Source organism: Lissotriton vulgaris, chromosome 3_1, assembly GCF_964263255.1.
Source record: "Lissotriton vulgaris chromosome 3_1, aLisVul1.2, whole genome shotgun sequence".
NCBI lineage: Eukaryota > Metazoa > Chordata > Amphibia > Caudata > Salamandridae > Lissotriton > Lissotriton vulgaris.
In genome coordinates, this window is record NC_141689.1 from 1,078,815,233 (window position 1) to 1,078,832,120 (window position 16,888).

Below are 16,888 nucleotides of genomic sequence, written 5' to 3' on the forward strand. Positions count from 1 at the left end.
TTGCACCACAGACAATACAGTCAGCATGACAGTGTTCTCATAATGCCATGGTCAGGATGCCGCCAGCGTGGCGGCATACTCCCAACCGCTGCAATGGCAGTTGGAACGTCAAACTCGTAATGAGTGTCTTAGGCTATTTCCTAAGTCTTACCATAGTTTCTATTTTTTGCAGGAGTTCCTGTCTTTCAGTCTGTAGTCTGTTGATTTCCATTGACTGGGTCTGCATTTGTGCGCGAAATGTTTCCACCTCCTGTGAAGCAAACACAGTGCATCCCTTAGCTGCTGTTAATCACAAGATGTTAAGATTGATTTACACTTCTGAAAACATCTAAGTAAGGTCATTACAGTAAGGAGGCAGAGTGAATGAATAGAATCTAACAAATATTGCTCCTAGTAACTATTTCATGGAGAAAAAACACAAAGGTTAAAATTAGGTTTTAGTTAGGAACTGTAATTATATTTTTCTTTATTTTTTTTAAAACCTTAGAAGTAACTGAAAAAAACCAAAGGTTAAAGGGGAATTATAGCTTAGTGAAAATGTCAGTTAAAACATACTACTTAAAAGAAAAAAAACGACGGCAATTCAACAGTTGTAGTTTTCTCAAGTAACTATAACTCGTGCCCCAAAGTAACTATAACTAGCGGCCTACCCTGCACAGTGTTGACATCAATAATGCCATTTTAGATGTTGTAGTGATGTTATCAATGAAGTCATATAACATGTTATGAGTAATGTAATATGTGATATAATTAGCAGTGCATGGCGGGTGCGCGAGTTTTAGTTACTTTAATAAAAAAATATATTTATTGGCTTTTACACTGTTAACAACATTAGCTCGTGACAACTTTCGGCGTGTGGTAGTAGAGCCGTATAGGAAATACAATCTGGTCTTGCCTGAATAAGTATGGAACAATATCAGCGTAAAGCACCTGAGAGTACAGAGGTGAGATGTGTCCTTGTTAAACAGTGAACTTAAACGGCTGGATTTCCCCTCACAAAGGTGCAAACTGGAACCAAACATGTAAACTGGGGTGAGAGGCAGGCATGCAAGCTAGGTAATTGTAGCAGTGTGTGGATAGCGAGGCAGGAATAGTCGCATGGGGAGGCAGACAGGCACATGGAGCTGTTTTTACCATGTGAAGATGGGTGAGTGGGGCTGTGAGTGAGTGCTGGTGCAGGGAGCCCCAACCGAGAAGACTGTTGTTGCGCATATGGGGATCGCATGTTGCGATCATGGGGTGGGGGATCATTGTTTTCCACCTCCTGCCGGAAGTGCTTAAGTAGGGTGGCTTATTGGGGGTGATAAATGGTTTGTGCAGTCAGCGTACCTACTCATAGCGGAGAGCATCTTCTTCTGCTGTGCCCCATTTGCGTACCACTCCATGCAATGCGGCCACAGGGGCAATAGGGGAGCGCCAGTTAAGTGAGTGTGTGCGTTTGGTATAGAGTTCTAAGGCCGCAAAGCGCATAGTTTTTGTTATTTCTTAAGCTTAAATATGCCTAGGGAACATGCTTCTCATGTGTGGAAATCTGGTAGCTCTGTGACATCATGCAGGGTGGTGCGGACCGTGGTCCAATAACTCTGTAGGGCAGGACAGGCCCACAACATGCGCATGAGGTCCATGTCAGGGGCTCAACAGCGTGGCCATTCAACCTGTGCATATGGGAAGTAACAGTTTAATTGAAACAGGGTTAAATAATATTCCATATGGAGTAGAAAAAAAATGTATATTCCTTAAACGGGAATTGAGGGAAACTACTCAAGGAAATTCTAACACCCATTCCTATTCCTTTTCATGCAGGACCCTTCCAAAGTCATTGTTAGAACCGGCTGTCTCTAGTTGGCAGAGGTATGCACTTCTGACAAATAGGGACACTCCTTTTCTAGTCAGGGCAAGGGGATCACACCCTTTGATAACCCCTGCTCACCCCCTTGGTAGCTTGGCAGAGCAGAACAGGCTTATCTCAGAGGCGGTGCGTTAAGCAATTATGACCACATACAGTAACACAGTGAATACACTACAAATGGACACGACACCGTAGTATTATAAAAATAAGTATTTTTATATAAGACTTAGCACAAGACCAAATAACGGCAAAACTGTACACAATCGGAATAAATACGTTCAGGAAGGAAAAAGGATAGTTCAAAGGTAGTTTCTTCTTTAGCACAAAAGTCTTTTAGTATCAAGCAAATCTTCTTCTTGGAAACACAGTTCTTAGCAACAGGGTAACTCACACGGGAGCTACACGACGTCGAGGCAAAGATAATCCACAGGTGTGGCGTCGACCGCGAGGAGCGCTACGTCGGGCCTGGAGTCACACGGACCCCCAACAACACAGTACCTTAGGAAAATGAAGCACACGATGATCAACGGCGTCGAGCAATCCGGCGTCGCGTCTTCGGTGTCGATCAGGCCTCAGCAGGCGTCGTCGATGATGCGGTTGCACAGAGTGAGCAGCGCTCACGGCGTCGAAGGGGCACACAGGTGATGCGATCAGCAGCGGTGCAGACACAAGGTCCTCTGGAGCTAGAGCCGTACTCCCACTCACTGGCGTTGCTGCTGGCGTCGGTCGGGCCCAGCGTCCGGTCGTCGTGATTGCTGGTTCTTTCAGAGGTGCTGGATTCGCACTTCCAGCCAATAGCACTTTTAGCAGATGAAGTCTTTTAGCCCTGTGACTTCAGCAGGAGACTGGCACTCTTCCAGTCCTTGGAGATTTTCTTAGCAAGCGTGAGAGTACACACACAGTTCCTCTCTCCTGGTTCCTTGGCAAAAATAAAGAAGCACTGCAGGATTCCCCCAACAACAGCACACTTGGCAGAAGGGGTAGGCAGTCCCTTAGATCAGCAGGCTTCTTGTCCTTGGTTACAGGGTTCCTTGTCAGAAGTGATCTGATTTCCTAGTTCAGGGGTCCTTCTCTTATACCCCTTTTCGTCTTTGATCCCTTTGTCTATGCCGGGGATTTCCCAACATCCTGGGTCTGTGGTGGGTGGAGCTAGGCAGTAGCACCTGGCCTATTCATTGAGCCGGGCTGAGTCCTCAGACGCCCCGCAGGAGGTGGAGCCAGCATTGATACTGGCAGGAGCAGAGCTATCGCCCTCCTGGCAGGAGGTGGGGCTAGGATCGTCCATGGCAGGCACAGAGCCATCAGTCGCTTAGCAGGAGGTGGAGCCAGCATTGTATCAGGCAAGGCAGGCTATCAACAACTACTCTCCCCCTACTCTCAACGTAAATGTCCCACTCATCCCATACTGACTCATCCAGACCTGTGGAGCCACCCAGCTCCTGTCACACACACGCAAGACCAGCAGAAACCAGATATGGTTAGGCAAGAAAATAGACACTTTCTAAAAGTGCTATTTTCGAACCCAGAGTCCAAAAACCATCCACACCAACGGACGCGTAATTGAACCCCGAGTTCAGGGATACCAAACTCGACATTGCACCGTGCTCTCCGAGCCAGCTAGGATCATAGCATTAATAATCCCGGCGGCCCATTCTAAGCAATGGAGAGCAGGCTACCTCGCAATAGTGAAGCACGAAGATGGCGGTACTTCACTATCAGGACATGCCAACTTGGTCAGGCGTGTCCTACCTTACACTTACAATGCACCCTGCCCGCGGGCCTACCATAGGGGTGACTAACATGAAGTTAAGGGAAGGTTGGAGGGACTGGCAAGTAGGTATACTTGCGCAGCCTGCGTGACAGTACAAGACTGCACGTGGGTCTCGCAATGACCGACCCGTAGACATTCTTTTACGAAGCCGCTCCTGTGGGTGGCACAACACGTGCTGCAAGCCCACGAGCGGCATTTGTATTTACAAGCCCCGGCACTCCTGGTGCACTAGACTAGGGACTGACAGTAAACCAAATAAGCCAAACATGGATACAATAGACACATCAACTTAACATCGGGAGCACTTGCGCTATGGCACTGATCAGCAGTGACACGGCGCCCAAAGCATATACCAGCAAAACATCGTAAAACAGTAGAGGCAAACAGAAAAAATGGAGGAGAGACTCAAGCCAATGATGTCAGGTCTAACACGTGTCCCCTCCAGCTGAAATGTGGGGAGAACTACCCTTGACCTAGGGAGTCCTCATCACTAAGGCGGAAAAATCTGGACAGACCATCAGCATTGGCGTGATCTGTACCAGGGCGGTGTTCCACCGTAAAGTCCATCCCCTGTAGAGAAATGGACCACCTCAACAGTTTCGGATTCTCACCCCTCATTTGCATCAACCATCTGAGGGGCCTGTGGTCTGTCTGAACCCGGAAGTGAGTCCCAAACAGGTAGGGTCTTAGCTTCTTCAGCGCCCAGACCACAGCAAATGCTTCTCTCTCTATCGCACTCCACCTCGTTTCCCTGGGAAGTAACCTCCTACTGATGAAGGCTACAGGCAAGTCTCGGCCCTCTTGATTCACCTGAGCTAGAACAGCCCCCACGCCATGCTCTGAAGCGTCCGTCTGAACAATGAATTCTTTCGAAAAGTCGGGTGCTTGGAGTATAGGTGCTGTGCACATTGCAGTTTTCAGGGTGTCAAAGGCCGTTTGACAGGCATCAGTCCAGATCACGTTTCGTGGCTGCTTCCTGGAAGTCAGCGACGTCAAGGGGTGCACAATGTTGCCGTAATCCTTGACAAACCTCCTGTAATAACCCGTGAGTCCTAAGAAGGCTCTCACCTGCGTTTGGGTTTTGGGCGGTGCCCAAGCCAGGATGGTATCAGTCTTGGGTTGCAGGGGGGCAACCTTGTCGCTCCCTACTTGGTGCCCCAAGTACACCACAGAACCCTGCCCTATCTGGCACTTACTGGCTTTGATTGTGAGGCCTGCTCCGCGCAGGGCCAACAACACTTCCTGGAGGTGGCGCAAGTGTTCCTCCCAGCTGGCGCTGAACACTGCAATGTCGTCCATGTAGGCGGCACTGAAGCCCTCCAGTCCAGCCAAGACCTGGTTGACCAACCTCTGGAAGGTGACAGGGGCATTCTTCATCCCAAAGGGCATCACCCGGAACTGGTATAGCCCATCTGGTGTGGAGAATGCTGACCTCTCTTTTGCCCCATCAGTCAAGGCGATCTGCCAGTACCCCGACGTTAAATCGAACGTACTAAGGTACCGGGCAGCCCCCAACCGATCTATGAGCTCATCAGCTCTGGGGATGGGGTGCGCGCCAGTCTTCGTGACTGAATTGAGCCCTCGGTAGTCCACGCAGAACCGGAGTTCCGGTGAAGCACCAGGCGCTGCAGCCTTCGGGACCAAGACCACTGGCCTGGCCCAAGGACTGCTAGAGGACTCAATCACCCCTAACGCGAACATTTTGGAGACCTCCTCCTTAATGTACGCTCTGACCTTGTCAGTCACCCTGTAAGCCTTGTGCTTCACAGGAGGGCTGTCTCCGGTGTCAACGTCATGGACACACCAATGCGTGACACCCGGAACCAAGGAAAACAGGTCCGGGAATTGTCCCAACAGTTGGTGACAATCCTGTTTCTGTTCAAGGGTCAGTGTGTCAGAGAGGACCACACCATCCACTGACCCGTCTTGCTCTTTAGCACACAGGAGGTCAGGAAGAGGTTCACTCTCCTCCTCCATTCCATCATCTGTAGCTAGGAGCATGCCCACTTCGGACCTTTCTAAGTGGGGCTTCAAACGGTTGACATGTAGGACCCGCAAGGGGTTCCTGGGAGATTTCAAGTCCACTAGGTAGGCGACATCGCTCTTTTTCTCCACAACCTTAAACGGTCCGGTCCACCGGTCCTTGAGCGCACAAGGTTCCACAGGGGACATGACCCACACTTCCTGACCAGGCTGAAGCTCTACCAGAGTGGCATTCCGGTCGTACCACCGCTTCATCTCCTCCTGGCTGGCCTCCAGATTTGCCTGAGCAAGTTCTCTGAAGCGCCGAGTCTGGTTCCGAAAGGCCAGCATGTAGCTGTATACATCCTGGGGAGGTTTCCTGGGAGATTGCTCCCAGCCTTCCTTGACCAGACTCAAAGGTCCTCTTACCGGGTGACCGTATAAGAGCTCAAAGGGGCTGAACCCTAGAGACTTCTGCGGCACCTCACGGTAAGCAAACAACAGGCATGGCAAGAGGACGTCCCATTTCCGCCTCATTGGTTCTTCAAGACCCATAATCATGCCTTTCAGGGTCCGGTTGAATCTCTCAACCAGCCCATTTCCTTGAGGGTGGTAAGGAGTGGTGAACTTGTAGGTTACCCCACACTCCTTCCACAGAGACTTCATATAGTTCGAAATGAAGTTGGTGCCTCGGTCGGACACCACCTCTCTGGGGAACCCCATCCGGGAGAAAACACCCATCAGTGCCCGTCCCACTACGGGGGCCGTCACTGTTCTGAGAGGGATGGCTTCCGGGTACCTCGTGGCATGGTCCACCAAGACCAGGATGAACCTGTTGCCCAGGGCTGTCTTGGGGTCCAGGGGCCCAACAATGTCAATACCCACCCGGTCAAAGGGGGTGCTGACCACTGGAAAAGGTTGGAGGGGAGCCTTCTGCTTCCTTCCGCTTTTCCCACTTGCCTGGCAAGTGCGACAAGTCTTGCAATGGATGTCTACATCCCTACGCATCTGAGGCCAATAAAAATGGGTGACAAGCCTGTCATAGGTCTTGTCCTGCCCCAGATGTCCAGCTAACGGTACGTCATGAGCCAAACCCAGTAGGAAGGCTCTGAAGCGCTGGGGTACCACCAGCACACGGGCTGACCCAGGCTCAGCAGCCTTAGGCTCGCTATACAGGAGGTCGTTCTCCCAGTACACAAAATGTGACCCTGACTGATCACCTGAGGATTGGGCTGAGGCCTGCTGCCTCATGCCCACAAGAGAAGGGCACACCTTCTGTTCCGCACAGAATTCCTCCCTGGAGGGACCACCATCCTGCTGCCAGTGGGTCAGCTCGGGCAGATCTCCCAGTTCGGCAATTTGTTCCCCTGTGGGCTCCAGGGCATCCCCCTCAGGGTCTACCTCCTCCTGGACCACGGGAACTACGGGGGCCGGTTTCCCGCGCCTCCTGCCTCTTCTCTTCACAGCTGGGTCCTGGGCCGTACTTTCAGGCTCCGGGACCCCATCAACACCCTTACTCGCTGTCATCGAACGAGTGGTTGCACACACCCACTCTGGCATACCCAACATTTTCAAGTGCGCCGCTCTCTCCACCTTAGCCCAAGGGGAGTCTTCTAAATCATTGCCCAGGAGACAATCGACAGGCATGGCGGGCCTCACAGCAACCTGAAGAGTACCTGAAACTTTCCCCCATTCAAAGGAAACCTGAGCTACCTCACACTCTTTCTGGGAGTTGTCGGCAGCTATCACGGGGTAGAATGCGTGGGGAACCACCTGCTCTCTGGACACTAAGTGACACCTGACAGCTGTCACACTCGCTCCGGTGTCTCTGAGAGCTTCCACTCTATGGCCATTAATGGTCACCCACTGCCTATATTTACTAGTGTTACTAGGCAGAGGGGGTGGAGGGACCATTTGCATGTCTCCTAGCGAGACCAGGGACATCTCTGCGGGACCCCTCCCACCATGGACAACCATCTCCTCCCCTCCCAAGGCTACACTCGCCAGCTGACGAGGGGGTGCACGCGGCGGTGCATTCGAATCCTTTTTGGGACACTGGGGGTCATAAAACCGGTGTCCCACCTGCCCACAACCATAGCAGGTTAGGGGGCCCCTATGAACAGGTTTACCCGTCGGGGCCCCGGGCTTCTTCTCAGGGGGAGGCTGGGAACCTTTCCCTTGGTTCCCTTGGGGATTACTTTGGGGCCCTTTCTGAGACTCCTTCTGTTTTCCCTTGTCCCCCCCACTCTTCTGCTGGGGACCCTGCCCACCTTTGGCTGAGTCTCCCACTGGACCCTTGTGGACCCTGGTACTGACCCAGCGGTCCGCCTCCTCAGCAAGTTTTCTAGAGTTAGATATCTTGCTATCAATCAGGTGCTGGCGCAGCTCTGGAAAACAGTTATTAGACAAGTGCTCCCAAGCAAACAAATCATAAAGAGCTTCATAACTTTCCACTTTGCTGCCCTTTACCCAACCATCCATGGCTCTGCAAAAATAAGACACATATTCAACCCACGTCGTACCAGGCAACTTCTTACATTCTCTAAAAGCTTGTCTGTACTTCTCGGGGGTTAAGCCATATCGCGGCATTAAAGCATCTTTCATATGAGCATACGACATCCTATCCGCAACAGGCATGTCTAACAGGGTATCTCTTCCCTCATTCACAAAGCGACCCCACAACCCCGCTCCCCAATTCTTCTCAGGGACCTGGTGGGCCAACAATGCTAACTCATATGCTTTAAACCATTGACCAATATCTTCATTCTTATTGTAATCTTTGATCACATCTTTCGGGAAGTAAAACTTACTTTCTGCAGGCTCGGATGGAATGCTGCCACCAGAGGGATTCAACTCTAACTTTTTAGCTTGGATATCCAGTTCCCTCAACCTGGCTTCACGCTCCAAAGCTAACTTCTCTCGTTCAAACTCCAACTTTTTGATCTCTAAATCAGCTTCCCTTCTACCTCTTGCATTTTCTAACTCCAACTGCCCATTTATTTTTAGCCTTGCCATCTCCATGTTGTAAGCTCGCTCTTTCGCCCTTTCTTCTCTTTCTTCAGGGGAAAGACCTTTGGAGGAAACACTGCTTCCGGGAGAGGGCATAGGTCCATTCACTGGCACCTCCTCATCCCCTTCCTCTGTGGGTACCACCACCACATCAGAGGGATTTCTGGACTCCCACCAGGCCTGTAATGCTTTATAAAAATCATCTTTTCTCGAGAGGCCGGTGGTAGGAACTTTAAACTGGTCGCAAAAGTGTTTCAGCTCATCTTTCTTGTATTTCTTTAGCTTACTCCTCTCGAACTCCTCCACAACAACGATAGCAGGGGCAGTGACTCAGTTGTCACTCATGGTTAAAACTGGCAGTGTTCAAAAAAAAAATCAAGCTTCAGGAAAGCGGAGAACAAAAATAGGATCCTTCCGAATCAGATTGTGACTGCGCTATGGTTTGCTTTCACTATGTAGCGCACACTAATCACTGTACATGGGTCATAAATGCAAAGTCCAAATCCTCACCGCTGACCCACCAATGTTAGAACCGGCTGTCTCTAGTTGGCAGAGGTATGCACTTCTGACAAATAGGGACCCTCCTTTTCTAGTCAGGGCAAGGGGATCACACCCTTTGATAACCCCTGCTCACCCCCTTGGTAGCTTGGCAGAGCAGAACAGGCTTATCTCAGAGGCGGTGCGTTAAGCAATTATGACCACATACAGTAACACAGTGAATACACTACAAATGGACACGACACCGTAGTATTATAAAAATAAGTATTTTTATATAAGACTTAGCACAAGACCAAATAACGGCAAAACTGTACACAATCGGAATAAATACGTTCAGGAAGGAAAAAGGATAGTTCAAAGGTAGTTTCTTCTTTAGCACAAAAGTCTTTTAGTATCAAGCAAATCTTCTTCTTGGAAACACAGTTCTTAGCAACAGGGTAACTCACACGGGAGCTACACGACGTCGAGGCAAAGATAATCCACAGGTGTGGCGTCGACCGCGAGGAGCGCTACGTCGGGCCTGGAGTCACACGGACCCCCAACAACACAGTACCTTAGGAAAATGAAGCACACGATGATCAACGGCGTCGAGCAATCCGGCGTCGCGTCTTCGGTGTCGGTCAGGCCTCAGCAGGCGTCGTCGATGATGCGGTTGCACAGAGTGAGCAGCGCTCACGGCGTCGAAGGGGCACACAGGTGATGCGATCAGCAGCGGTGCAGACACGAGGTCCTCTGGAGCTAGAGCCGTACTCCCACTCACTAGCGTTGCTGCTGGCGTCGGTCGGGCCCAGCGTCCGGTCGTCGTGATTGCTGGTTCTTTCAGAGGTGCTGGATTCGCACTTCCAGCCAATAGCACTTTTAGCAGATGAAGTCTTTTAGCCCTGTGACTTCAGCAGGAGACTGGCACTCTTCCAGTCCTTGGAGATTTTCTTAGCAAGCGTGAGAGTACACACACAGTTCCTCTCTCCTGGTTCCTTGGCAAAAATAAAGAAGCACTGCAGGATTCCCCCAACAACAGCACACTTGGCAGAAGGGGTAGGCAGTCCCTTAGATCAGCAGGCTTCTTGTCCTTGGTTACAGGGTTCCTTGTCAGAAGTGATCTGATTTCCTAGTTCAGGGGTCCTTCTCTTATACCCCTTTTCGTCTTTGATCCCTTTGTCTATGCCGGGGATTTCCCAACATCCTGGGTCTGTGGTGGGTGGAGCTAGGCAGTAGCACCTGGCCTATTCATTGAGCCGGGCTGAGTCCTCAGACGCCCCGCAGGAGGTGGAGCCAGCATTGATACTGGCAGGAGCAGAGCTATCGCCCTCCTGGCAGGAGGTGGGGCTAGGATCGTCCATGGCAGGCACAGAGCCATCAGTCGCTTAGCAGGAGGTGGAGCCAGCATTGTATCAGGCAAGGCAGGCTATCAACAACTACTCTCCCCCTACTCTCAACGTAAATGTCCCACTCATCCCATACTGACTCATCCAGACCTGTGGAGCCACCCAGCTCCTGTCACACACACGCAAGACCAGCAGAAACCAGATATGGTTAGGCAAGAAAATAGACACTTTCTAAAAGTGCTATTTTCGAACCCAGAGTCCAAAAACCATCCACACCAACGGACGCGTAATTGAACCCCGAGTTCAGGGATACCAAACTCGACATTGCACCGTGCTCTCCGAGCCAGCTAGGATCATAGCATTAATAATCCCGGTGGCCCATTCTAAGCAATGGAGAGCAGGCTACCTCGCAATAGTGAAGCACGAAGATGGCGGTACTTCACTATCAGGACATGCCAACTTGGTCAGGCGTGTCCTACCTTACACTTACAATGCACCCTGCCCGCGGGCCTACCATAGGGGTGACTAACATGAAGTTAAGGGAAGGTTGGAGGGACTGGCAAGTAGGTATACTTGCGCAGCCTGCGTGACAGTACAAGACTGCACGTGGGTCTCGCAATGACCGACCCGTAGACATTCTTTTACGAAGCCGCTCCTGTGGGTGGCACAACACGTGCTGCAAGCCCACGAGCGGCATTTGTATTTACAAGCCCCGGCACTCCTGGTGCACTAGACTAGGGACTGACAGTAAACCAAATAAGCCAAACATGGATACAATAGACACATCAATTTAACATCGGGAGCACTTGCGCTATGGCACTGATCAGCAGTGACACGGCGCCCAAAGCATATACCAGCAAAACATCGTAAAACAGTAGAGGCAAACAGAAAAAATGGAGGAGAGACTCAAGCCAATGATGTCAGGTCTAACAGTCATCTTCCCATTTTTGGAAGATGACTTTGGAAGGGCAGCAGGGGGGTGACCACCAGCTCACATATGGCTTGTAGATGGCTTTATAGAGCCAGATGATAAGGTGGTGGACGTCACCCATTGCAAGGATGACCTGCAGAACAGGATTTGTGGCGGGTTCTCCCTCTGAGATATCCCAAAGAGTGTGACAAGTATGACTGAGCTGTCTGTGTAGGAGGAATTGTCCAGACAGAAGGCCATACTCCACTGCCAGTTTATCAAATGGGAGAAGGTGGCCTTCGGAAAATAAATCACCCAGTGTAAGTACCGAGTGTTCTATCCGGACCCTCAAGTCGACAGAACAAAAACCCAGGGTAAGGGGGAGACTGATCAGGGGTAGAGTCTGGGCACACAGTGGGGCCCCGCAAGAGAAGAGCTGTATCTCGGCCATATATGTCTGAACTACTGTTACTTGCAGGGTCCAGGCAGAGGATAGCAAAGCTTTCAGAGAGAGGAAGCCCCTGATTGAAACACAGCGACAGAGGCCTCGCTCGGTGCAGGCTTCATGCAGGTAGCACTCAGCAGTCCAGCTGGATAACCAACGGAGCTGTGCTGCTAGGAAGTATGTCTTGAAGGAGGAGAAGGCGCCCACGCCTCCTCGGTCCATTGGCAAGTGCAATTTTGCAAGGGCAACTCTGTGATGCTTGGTGTCCCAGATGAGTGTGCACAGGAGGGTATCTTGATCCTTAAAGAAGGAGTGTGGTGGGACGACTAGGAGGTTTGTGAAATCATACAGAAGACGGGGTAAGATAATCTTCGCCAAAGTGATTTTGCCTATTGGGGCCAGGTGGAGGGACTGCCAGAAATTTACTTAAGTTCGTATTACCGCTAAGGCCTTGAGGAGGTTCACTTTGTATAGGTCCAGGGGAGTATGATAGAGATTGAACCCTAGGCAGCGAGTCGCTTGAGCGTGCCAGCTGGTGCTGGTGTTGCCTAGATGAACTTCTCATAGCTGTTGGCCAGAACAAAGAGGGTAGATGGATGATTTTGCCTAGTTAATACTGAGCCATCGGCAGGGGCGTACTCAGCTAGGATATCTCGGATTGTCGTAAGGTTGATTGTTACGTCCAGCAGATTTAAAAGCAGGTCATCTGCATAGAATGATACAATGGGTCCTGTCTGCGTGAGGGATGCCCCACTCTCAGACCTCCCCACATAATCGTATGACAAGGGGTCCCTTTGCAAGCACAAATAGCAGCAGGGATAATGGGCACCCGACCAACCAGGAAGGGGGCTGTGACGATGCGACCCAGATGATCCAGGAGGTTGGTTTGGAGTACAATGTTTAGGTGTATGCTATAAGCCTGGGCCCTATCCACATACGGGTGAGAACCATGAAAAGATAATGCCACATTTGAGTGTCAAATGCCTTCTCCAGATCTAAAATCAGACCAGCCTCTCCTGGCAACTGTCCTCTTACTTGGTCTTGTATATGGAAAAGATGGCGGATGTTCTGGGAGGTGCTATGGCACTGAACAAAGCCATTTTAGTCAGTATGTGTATGATCCGGGAGGATTTGGGCAAATCAGTTAGCAAGAATTTTACCCAACTTTTATAGTCTTCCCCGAGAATGGCTATGGGTGTATAAGATGTCAGATGTGTGGGGTCTCTATCTTCTTTAGGGAGAGATATCAAAAGTCACTCCCAGAGTGAGTATGAGAGCTTGCAAGTGCTTAAGGGGGCCTCAGTCATTTCTGCAAGGTGGTGCCTCATGCCAGAAGGGACTTGCCAGTGCACAGCAGGTGACATGTCTCCACTTCTAGGCCCTGGCAAAGGGGAGCAAGCAATGTACTGTGACTTAGTTGGAGGTTCAAGATCCAGGTTGAAGAACGCCAAGATGAGGTGTTCAGGGCCAATGCTGCATTGTGGTAGTGGTGCTCCACAAGACATAGGGCTCCTGCACAGTAGGGCCCACGGTAGAGTTGCCCCCGAGTGCCCAACCATGCCACCAAAACGAGGGGAGCTGGAGGCAGGTGAAGCGTTTGATATGAGGGGGCTCTGTCTGTTCTCGTCCAGGAAACCCCTCCATCGGGCCCAGCCCTATCACTTGCAGCTCACCTTGCTATTGTGGGTCCTCATCTAGCCTACCAAGAGGCCCTTTACAGCACGGTGCCCGATGGGGCAACGGCTAACTCCAGGGTAAGGTCTCCACAGTGGAGCAGGATGCAGAAGTAGCAGGTGGCAGGATGGGGCCCCACACAGTCACGTGGGACAGCCTTCAGGCTGGTGTCCTCAACGACCACCCTAATGAGCAGTGTGGGGCCTACTCAGGTAGTACCGATGGGGGTTAGCAAATCTAGGGTCCAGGTAGGCCGGGGAGAGAGGGGGCAGGTCCGCTACCCCAGGGTGTAGGGCTGCACCGTTTGTACCCAAGTGGACAGTGAGCTTCTACTTGGATAGAACCAAAGAATAAAGACTGGATAATCAGCTCTTCATTGGATATGTTGGCAAGATGAAGGGCAAGGCTGTCCACAAAAGAACGCAGTCCAGGTGGGTAATCCTGTGCATCAAGATTTGCTATGCCAAGGCCAAGAAGGAGCCTCCTGAAGGTTTCGTGCTCATTTTACCAGAGGTAAGTAGTCTCTTCTTAGGCTAGAGGGGTCCCTGTGGTTGACCTCTGCAAAGCAGCAACTTGGGCCTCCCTCCACACTTTTGCAAAGCATTTTTGCTTGGATTCAGAAGTGAGGAAGGGTGGCCATTTTGATCATTCTGTGCTATTAAATTTTTTGGTGCAGGCAGGCACCCTCCTCTGGGTGTGGGACTGCTTGAGGACTCAATTCTAAATGTGAGGAATCCACAGGCAGATGTGTCCATCAAAAGAACAAGTTACTTACCTCTGGTGACGCTTTTTCTGGTGGATACAGTATCTGCCCGTGGATTCCTCACTGACCCACCTGCCTCACCATTGCCTGTCTGCTTATACCAAAGATTTACGGTCTGTGTTATTTTTCATACACGTTTTATGTGATTTTTTGGCTTAAATCATGAGGTTATTTGGATTATGGTAAATATATATGTGTGATATTTTCTTATTTGGTTGTGTTTGGTATACTATATATACTTGTGGAAATGTTGTTATTGCTAGTTCAACCGTTTCGCCTCGAAAGCACGAAGAAAAAAAATGGGTGGAACTGACGTCAGCATGCCTGCGAGGTCTTCTTTTGGCTCCGATGCCATCACGCAGAGTTGCATGAGGAGTTAATCCATTGTGACGAGAAAAGTTTCTGTGGAATGCTGCGCACTGGGATAAATCAAAAAGGTGAGGAATCCAAAGGCAGATGTAACCATCAGAAAAAATTCAGTTACACCGGGTAAGCTTGAATGTACGCTTGACTGGGGTACACTTTCCCGGTGACAGAGTTGATAACTGCTCCAGGAAGGGATGCATCTAAAGGGGCTGAAGGTGGGACTTGACTGTGTTGCTGGTGAACCCCTCACTGTGCAACAGGTCAACGGTGGTTTAGACATGGGCCAAGCATTGTTTGTTTGAGCTCTTGATCAGTCCAGTTGTCCAATTAAGGCAACACGTGGCTGCCGCCCCTCCTGACATAAGCGGGTACAATGGCAAGACATTTTGTGAATATTCTGGGGGCTGTGGTGACACCGAAGGCTAGCACTTAGAAATGAAAATGCTGGGCACTTACAACAAACTGTAGTTATTGGTGGGGTACAGGATCGATTGGGATGTGGAAATAGGAATCTTTTAGGTCAAGTGCGGTCATCAATTTGCCTAGCTGCAGTAGAGGAATGACGTCCTGGCATGACCACGAGGAAGTGCTCTGACAGGATCTATTTTTGAGGGGCCTGAGGTAGATTATAGGCTGAGTATCCCATCCTTCTTTAGGATAAAGTACTACAGGTAGTACACTGCTTTGCTGGTGTTGCGGCACTGCCTCTATTGCACCCCACTTCCTTGCGACTGAGTGCCTCTACTTCCTCTTGAAAGTTGCACTGACGTTCTGGGGAGAAGGTGTGTATGCCATAGGAGGAATGTTTGGTGGAGTTGCAATAAGTCCGAAGGGTTACCTTGCCTGATGATGAAGAGAACCTACTAATCGGAAGCGATATCTTTCCACCGTGAAAGAAACCACTGTAGTCTTCTCCAGAAAGGTGTAGTGTGATTAGGGGAAGGGAGAGAGACTGTTTAGATTGGGTGCCTCGATTAGCTGTACCCCTTCTACCTCTACCCCCGTTGATGTTGTCACCCCTATTGGCTCACCTGGAGAAGCAATGTGGTGTCTGTTGTTGCAGTCTCTAGTTGGATAGTAGATTCTTTGGGGAGGTAGCTTTGGCACCATGTCTGAACGAACACCTACGAAAAGAACTCTGCCATGGTTTGTTGAGGATGTCGTCGATACTGGTGAGCCTTCTTGGAGTAGAAGTCGAGACAGGCAGAGAAGCAGGCCTTGTCATGGTCCACAGACAGAGGTTGCAAACCGGTTAGTGGTCTGTCCAGGGATATTTAAAATGACACTATGGACAGTAGTGAAAAGGCGTCCTTTCCAATACAGAGTCTTCATTCTTGAAGAACACGAAGTGGAAGGTCAGGGACCATGAGAGGGGTGTCAAAAGAAAGCCTGGTAGCGAGCCTGGCGAAGGTTGCGATGATAAGGAAATGTACTGCAATCGATGAATGTTTGCGAAAATGGGAGTGGATGAACCAAGAACTACCAATGACTAACACCACAAGGCGTGATCACCCCAGAACTCAATAAATGCACGTCCAAACGAGACGGCAGGGAAAAAAAACAATCATCAATAGACCCAATGCCCATGCGAATTACCAGTCATAGGAGGAATCACTAAACCTTGTGACTCAAAAGACTTATTTGAAGAAAAACAAGATGTACACGTCCGAGCCCAACAATAGATGGCAGGAGTATGCAGAGCATGAGAATCTACAGAACAATTAGAATGCCATGAACAGATCCTTACAGGGTAACATTTTACTTCATTATTTGTACTATTTACAGGCTTGAAAGATGTTCTGTAAGTCGTTTACTTCTTCTCTCCTTGTTCATGAACTCTCAGGATATAGTAAAAAAAAATTAATCTTCGATGTTTTTTAAAAGTTATTCAATATCTCTTAATCTATTGTTTCTGTATTGCCATCCTACCCAATCTAACAAACATCACTGCTTTCTATTTTGCTGCAGGCCGTGTTTTTCTACTTAGGCAAGAAAACTCTCAAAGATTTCCTTTGTCAGCACTCTGTTTTGAAAATAAGTGGCACTGTCCTAGATTGTCATTCTGTCCCTTTGTCTCCTTGATACCAAACTGATCAGGCACAGTTTTGGTGTCATGTAGACCATGTGGTCTTTTTTTGACAGTTGGATGTGTCAGTGGCATCGGTCTTGGCGATTCCACACCAAATAGTGTGTGAAAAAAAGGATAACACCCAATCAGACTTTAAGCATAAGATCATTCCCGTTCCATTCCTGGGACTTAACCCCTTCGACGCTGATGACGAGCTGGGCTCGTCATGGCGTAGCCTCCTCGCACGC

At 49.9% G+C, this 16,888-nt stretch overlaps 1 protein-coding gene across 6 annotated transcripts in view; it reads right to left on the minus strand.

Moving 5' to 3' along the window:
- The window catches only part of USO1 (USO1 vesicle transport factor), a 682,652-nt gene that overhangs the window by 45,170 nt on the left and 620,594 nt on the right, over window positions 1-16,888 (minus strand). For all 6 annotated transcript variants that reach the window (XM_086961508.1, XM_086961506.1, XM_086961505.1 and 3 more), the window contains one exon: window positions 152-250. In XM_086961508.1, coding sequence (XP_086817634.1) covers window positions 152-250 — 99 coding nt within the window. The remainder of the gene's footprint in view (window positions 1-151; window positions 251-16,888) is intronic.